Source organism: Panthera uncia, unplaced genomic scaffold (assembly GCF_023721935.1).
Source record: "Panthera uncia isolate 11264 unplaced genomic scaffold, Puncia_PCG_1.0 HiC_scaffold_115, whole genome shotgun sequence".
Lineage (NCBI taxonomy): Eukaryota > Metazoa > Chordata > Mammalia > Carnivora > Felidae > Panthera > Panthera uncia.
Window position 1 is genome coordinate 77,400 of NW_026057755.1, and position 7,394 is coordinate 84,793.

Sequence of the window (7,394 nt, forward strand, 5' to 3'; positions counted from 1 at the left end):
ATTTGTTTAAGTAGTGCCCTCCAGGAACCTAGCAGAAGAAGCAAACAAAGCTTCCCTGGAACAGGGTATATGCACCTTCACCTAAGCAAATCATTCCTCTACAAGTCCTTTTCAAGGGCCGTAACCACTGTGAAAAACAACCAGGGCACACAAGGAAACACGGCAGAAAGATAACCAACAGGAAAACAAAAACAGGCAGCAGAAATAAATTGGCGTAGTTTTCACGCACAGATATAAAATAAATATGCTTACTAGGTTTAATGAAATAAACAAGCTTGAACAATAATTACAGACAACAGTATACTATAAAAAAACTTGTAGCACATTTGAGGGGATAAAATAGAACTTCTAGAAGAGAAAAAAGTAACCAAAATAATTCTGTCAACCTTTTAGCAGCAGATTGGATTTTGCAGAAGAGAGAATTGATGAATCAGAAGATAAATTTAAACAAATCACCTGAATGCTACCCAGAGAGAGACTGTATTGTATTTTAGGGTCCTCCAAAGAAACAGAACCAATAGGTATATAGGTATATAGAAGGAGATATCTTAGGAGGGACTCAGTCACGTATTTATGGTGGCTTAGTCCCACAGTCCACCATCTGCCAGCTAGACCTGGAAAGCCGGTGGTGTTATTCCAATACAAATCTTGAAAGTCTGAGAACTGGAGGGTTGATGGTATAAGTCCCAAGTCCAAAGGCCCATGAACTGGAAGTGCTGGTGTCCAAGAACAGGAGAAAATGGATACCCCAGCTCAAGGAGAGAGAGCAAATTTACTCTTCTAACTTTTTGTTCTATTCTGGCTTAAACAGATTGGATGATACCCCACAGTGGTGGAGTATCTTCTTTACTTAGTCTACCAATTCAAATGCTAGTCTTTCCAGAAATGTTCTTAACAGACACACCCAGGAATAACGGTTTACCAGCTATCTAGGCATCCCTTAGCCCAGTAAAGTTGATAGACAAAATTAACCTTCACAGTGACAATGGTAGAAACTACAGTGGAGAAGAGGATAAGGGTTATGGAAATGCAAACAGAGGTTTGATGACATCCTGAGAAGAGAGAATGAGAATTTTCTAAAATTGATGAAAGACATCAATCCATAGATTCGAGGCCAGCAAATCTCAAATAGGAACAATAAAAATACAAACCTAGACATATTACAGACAAAATTTAGAAAATAATAAGACAAAACAAGACATTATCTTCAGAAGTATGACGTTTTAATAGCATCAGAAACCAGTGAGATAATATCCTCAGTGTGCTAAAAGAAAATAACGGCCGGTCTAGATGTCTACACACAGTAAAAATAGCTCTTGACAATGAAACTGAAATAATAGATATTTTCAAAGAAACAGAAACAGGATTCATCAGCAAAACCTCACAAAAGAAAATTCTTAAGGACAGACTTGAGGCAAACACAAAGTGAACACAGATGGAAGGTCTAATATTAGAAGAAATGAAGAGTGAAGGAAGAAGTGAAGTGAATGGACAAATGTAGGTAAATGCTGCTTGCATAAAAGAGTAACAATAATTTATTGAATCTTATTATTGAATCTCAATAATTCATAAGTTGCAGAATAAGATTGTGTGGAAATTGGATTTAAACTGTCCTAAGATCCTTAATGTTCAAAAGTTTTGTTTAACTGAGACTTTGATAATTATGTGTCTAATTTCTAAAGTAACCAGTAAAAAAGGGGGAAGGATTATGTAATTTCCAAACTAATAGAGAGGGGGGAATAGAATGATTATTAACCATTTATGTTTAGCAAGCTCATTTTAAAATGTATAGAGAAATGCAAAGGGCCAAGAACAGCCAAGTTATTCAGGAAGCAAATGAACAAGATGAGAAGACTTGCTGGTCTACCTGATACCAAGATTTAAAAAGCTCTAGTAACTAAAGATTGGCATTAATATAAGTTGAGACAAACAGATGGGACTAATAGAGAACCTGGAAACAGACCCATGCATGAGAGCACTTAGAGCACTGCAGAGCATGAGAGCATTAGAGCACTGCAGAGCAGAGAAGAAAAGACAGACTTCAATAAATGTGGTTGATTATGAAATCAGCTCCAAGTGGATTAAAGAAAAGATCTAGGGGCACCTGGGTGACTCAGTCCGTTGTGTCCAACTCTTGATTTCAGCTCAGGTTATGATCTTACAGTTTGTGAGATCGAGTCTGTGAGATCTACATGGACAGTGCCGAAACTGCTTTGGATTCTCTTGCTCTCTGCCCCCACCCCCCCACACACACACTCTCACACTTGCTTTCTCTCAAAATAAATAAACTTAAAAAAAAAATTAAAAAGACCTAAATGTCAAAGGCAAAGCAAAAATTTTTCATAAGATAATTTGAAATAAGGAAGAATTTTTATTTTTATTCTTTTAAGGTTTTATTTTTAAGTAATCTCTATACCCAACATGGGACTCAAACTCACAACCCTGAGATGAAGAGTTTCTCACTCCACCAACTGAGCCAGCCAGGGGCCCCAGGACTTTTAAAAATAAGACCAAAAAGCCAGAGCCATAAAGGAAAATACTATTTTTAGGGGCACCTGGGTGGCTCAGTCAGTTAAGTGTCCACCTTTGGCTCAGGTCATGAGCTCATGGTTCACGAGTTCAAGCCACACATCAGGCTCTGTGCTGACAGCTCAGAGCTTGGAGCCTGCTTTGGATTCTGTGTCTCCCTTTCTCTCTGCCCCTCCCCTGCTCATGCTCGCTCTCTCTCAAAAATAAATAAAAACATTAAAAAAATTTTTAATGTTAAAACTCTTGACATACATAGTAATCCTATTTTTAAAAAATAATAAAAATAAAATTTAAATGTTTGGTCATCAGAAGAGTAAAAAGATAAGCCATGGAAGAGGCAAAAATATTTGTAACCTGTATTACTGAAATACGAAGGAAAAAAAAACTCATAGTAAAAAGCAAACAACTGAATAACAAGCCTCAAACAGGCATTTCACCCACTACGGGGTTCAGTATATATATGAAAAAGTGCTCAACCTCATTGGTAGTAAGGGAAATAAAACTCAAACCACAAATGAAATATTGCTACACACCCACCAAATTAGCAAAATTTTAAAAATCTGACAGTACCATGTGTTGATGAGGTATAGAATGACCTAACTCTCATACACTGGAAATAGTGATGTAAATTTAGTACTATTACTTTGGAAAAGAGTTTAGCACTTTCTAATGAAGTCAGATAAACGTAGCCTATGATCTAACAATTTCATTCCTAAGTATAGGTATCCTAGAAAAGGCATGCATGTATGTATTGTGTATTAAGTTACTTGTACAAGAATACCCACAGCAGCATTGTTCATAATAGCCTGGCACTGTCCATCATTAAGAGTGAAATGGATAGATTATGAATGTTACAAACTGTTTAAACTTCATAATACTGAAGGAAAGAGGAGATAAGAATACATATAGTGTAACTCAATTTATATAAAGCTTGCAGGCAGTAACACTAAACTGTATGTTGATGGTGAGGGTTGCCAATTACCCTTAAAGGGCATGATAGTAAATATTTTAGACTTAGCTGCCACATGGCCTCTGTCATAACTGCAGTTATTCCACTCTGCCACTGTGGTGTAAAAGCAGCCCTAGATGGTTCATGGCTGTGTTCCAGCAAGAACCAACCTCTAGTTTATAGGTACATGTGTTGGAGATAAAATTACTTTCAAAAGGAAGAGGGACAAGGAAAAAGGGAATGAAATAATGATAAAAAAAAAAAAAAAGACAGGAGAGTGGTTACCTCTTGGAAGGGTTTGTGATTAGGGAGGGGTAAATGGGGACTTCTAGGATGCTGGCATTGTATTAGTGGAACTTGTGTGGAGGTTGCACAAGGAGGCATTCACTTTATAGCTGTCTTTTTAATTCTACATAAAATTTCTATGTACAATAAGTCCTATGTCACAATAAAGTTTTCAAAAATAAAAATAGTACTGGGGCGCCTGGGTGGTGCAGTCGGCTAAGCGTCCGACTTCAGCCAGGTCACGATCTCGCGGTCCGTGAGTTCGAGCCCCGCGTCGGGCTCTGGGCTGATGGCTCGGAGCCTGGAGCCTGTTTCCGATTCTGTGTCTCCCTCTCTCTCTGCCCCTCCCCCGTTCATGCTCTGTCTCTCTCTCTGTCCCAAAAATAAATTTAAAAAAACGTTGAAAAAAAAAATTAAAAAAAAAATAAAAATAGTACTTCCTTAAATGATTGTTATAAGATTATTTAATTTTATGTGAATTTTTGTTTACATTTGAATTTGTCTGCTTGTTTCTGAAATTTCTATCAAAGAAACACTCCTAAAAGAATTTAAATAGTAATATAAGACTGTTGTCTTACATACAGTTTCTTTTTAAAGATTTCTTTATATTCTTTGTTTTATGGGCTTGGAGATACAGATTGCAGTTAATAGCTTGGCTTATATATACCAAAGTATTGACTGCTATCCCTTTTTTTTTCCTTTTATTCACAGGTTCGGTAGATGAAGGTGTCACTGAAGGGTTACCTACGCTTCAAAACACTTCTAGCACTAATGCTCATGCAGATGATGATGATCGGTTAGTACCAACATAGTCTGTCATTTTCTATAAAGGGGTGTACTTGCGAGGCACCTGGTTGGCTCAGTTGGTTAAGTGTCATACAAGCTGAGGTCATGACCTCACAGTCATGGGATCAAGCTCCAAGTCTGCCTCCATGTTGAGCATGGAACCTGCTTGGGATTCTCTCCCTCCCTCTCCACCTCCCCCACCCCCTTGCACATGCTCTTTCTTGGTCTCTCTCTTTCTCTCTCTCTCAAAAATAAAATAAACTTTAAAAGGGGGGGGGGGGGAATATACTTGCAACTGTAAATTCAAACATTTTAACTTGGAATTACATAAGTAGTTTATTGGGTACCTCATTTTCTCTTTCAGAGTAAAGAGGTAGCATTATTACGTCATAAAGTAGACCACCTATACAAGGTTTATTCGGCATTTTAAAACTGCTCAGGCCCATCATTTTTAAATAGTATCTATATCTAGTATCTATCTAAATAATGATCACTTTTAAGTAGTTTTTTAAATTTTTTTTTACATTTATTTTTTTTGAGAGACAGAGCACAAGTGGGGGAGGGGCAGACAGAGCATCAGACACAGAATCTAAAGCAGGCTCCAGGCTCTTGAGTTGTCAGTACAGAGCCTGACATGGGGCTCAAACCCACAAACCATGAGATCATGACCTGAGCCGAAGTTGGACACCCAACCAACTGAGTCACCCAGGCACCCCAAGTAGTATTTTAAATAGTATCTAAGGGTTGGTGAACTGTGAACTGTGGGCCAATTCCAATTTACCACCTTTATTTGTAAATCAGGTGTTCCAATATAGCCGTGCTCATTTGTTTACGTATTGTCTGGATAGCAGAGTTGAATAGTTGAAACAGAGATCATGTGGTGTGCAAAGTGAAAAATATTTACTGTTTGCCCTACTACAGAAAAAGTTTGCCAAATCCTCGTCTCTTTGCCCATAAATCCCAGGTCATTATCTTAGAGTTGTCCCTCTCTGCTTCGTATCTATCTCCACATAGATATATAAGGGCATTTCAGACTTAACATGGCCAAGACCTCTAACTCCCCTTCTAAACCTCACTTATCCAGTCATACCCATCTCTAAAGAGCATCATCATCAGTTAAATGAACAAAAGGACAACATTGAGAGAGAACTATTAGGAACTGCTTGGTATATGGTATGTTTGGGGAATATGAGAAGAAATGAGGCTGGAAAAGTACACAACCCAGAACATGAGGAGGTTTGTATGCCTTGCAGAGGTGTTCAGACTTTATTCTGAAGGTAACAGCCATTGCAGGATTTTAAAATGGGTGTTGATTTAATCAGAGAGATCACTGTGAAACAGAAGGATGTATTGGAGGGGTTGGGGGCTAAAGAGAGGGAGTTATTAATTCAACCTTGTGTTGATGAGGGCCTAAATTAAAGCAGTAGTAGGAAGGAAAAGATTAAAGAGATTAAGAATTTCTAAGGTAAAACCATTTATGATACATTCTGTGATAATATGTCCTTAGGATGTTGGACATTCTGGACAATTCAACATTGTTTTTCATATTGCTATAAATGGAACTTTTAACAGTTAAACTCTCAAAAAGTCATTTTTTTCTTTTGTTCATTAAAGTTGTGCAGGAATGTTTATTCAACTTAAAAATCAGAATCTTCCTCCCTCCTTTGGTCTTTTTTTAGATTGGAAAATGTTCAGTATCCCTACCAACTCTACATAGCTCCTTCTACCAGCAGTACGGAACGACCAAGTCCAAACGGTCCAGATAGACCTTTTCAGTGTCCAACTTGTGGGGTACGATTCACCCGTATTCAGAACCTAAAACAGCACATGCTCATCCACTCAGGTAATGTCGTCTTCCCTACTGTTGCATAAATGAGTACTTGAAACATTACATTTGGAATCTCAGTTAAAAATAGAAAACAGATGTTTTTGAGTTTAAAAAATATGTCTCTGAGAAATCAGATAAGCCTAAGTCTGTTGGTAAAATGGTACAGTGTCAGAAAGCTATTTGTTTAATACATTTGCCACAGGCATAAGTATTCAGATTAAAACTCGGTGGGGTATATGTGCAGACATAAATGAAAGGCACTGGGTATATTAGGTGTGTGTATATATGTGTGATAGAGAAGCACAGGTACAGATGGTAGAGCAAATGGAATTAAAAGGGTATTTATTGCTGTTCTTTGTACTATTCTTGTAACTACTCTTTATGAATGGAATTATTTCCAAATAAGAAGTGTTTTTAGAAATTTACATTTAATTATTTAAAATTTAATTTTAATTCTGCTATCCTAAATTTCTCTGTGCCCTGACTAATCAGCTTTGCAGCATTTTTTAGGATAAAAGATTTTAAATAAATTACATGTAAAACATTTGAAATTTAAGTTCAGTGATCACAAAAAGGCAACAAAATTCTTGTGGGTACACCTCTGATGAGTATAGGAAATCTTTGCTCCTGTTTTCAGCTGTGTTGTCATCTTGCTTTCCTCTTCTGTAGATAGGTCTAATAGTCCCTGAGCTAATATCAGTTCCCTATGACTTAAATCAACAGATTGTATTTTGAAGGTTTTTAATTTTTTTTTTTGCTAAAACTATGATAATTGAAGAGATAATTAATATACTTCATAATTCACATATTAGTTTCTACATATTTTTTCTATCACTTTACATAATATGCCCATAAATCCAATTCACCAAATGATAGTTCTAGCATTATTATGTTCAGAGATGTTTCTTCTCATTTCTCAGGTAATGAAGAGTAGGTACATTTTCACATCTTTTCAATATAAACTTTACTACTTTAATGAAATGATGTTTTATGGGGATTTGATTCTGTTTAAATATT

General features: G+C 36.7%; 1 protein-coding gene across 1 annotated transcript in view; it reads left to right on the forward strand.

The window, feature by feature from the left end:
* LOC125916784 (zinc finger and BTB domain-containing protein 44) overlaps positions 1 to 6,769 on the forward strand; it is a 60,870-nt gene extending 54,101 nt beyond the window's left edge. Inside the window, exons 3-4 of the mRNA XM_049623076.1 lie at positions 4,475 to 4,559; positions 6,229 to 6,769. Of these exons, the coding sequence (XP_049479033.1) occupies positions 4,475 to 4,559; positions 6,229 to 6,421 (278 nt within the window). The 3' untranslated portion in view covers positions 6,422 to 6,769. The remainder of the gene's footprint in view (positions 1 to 4,474; positions 4,560 to 6,228) is intronic.
* Positions 6,770 to 7,394: the final 625 nt, after the last annotated feature.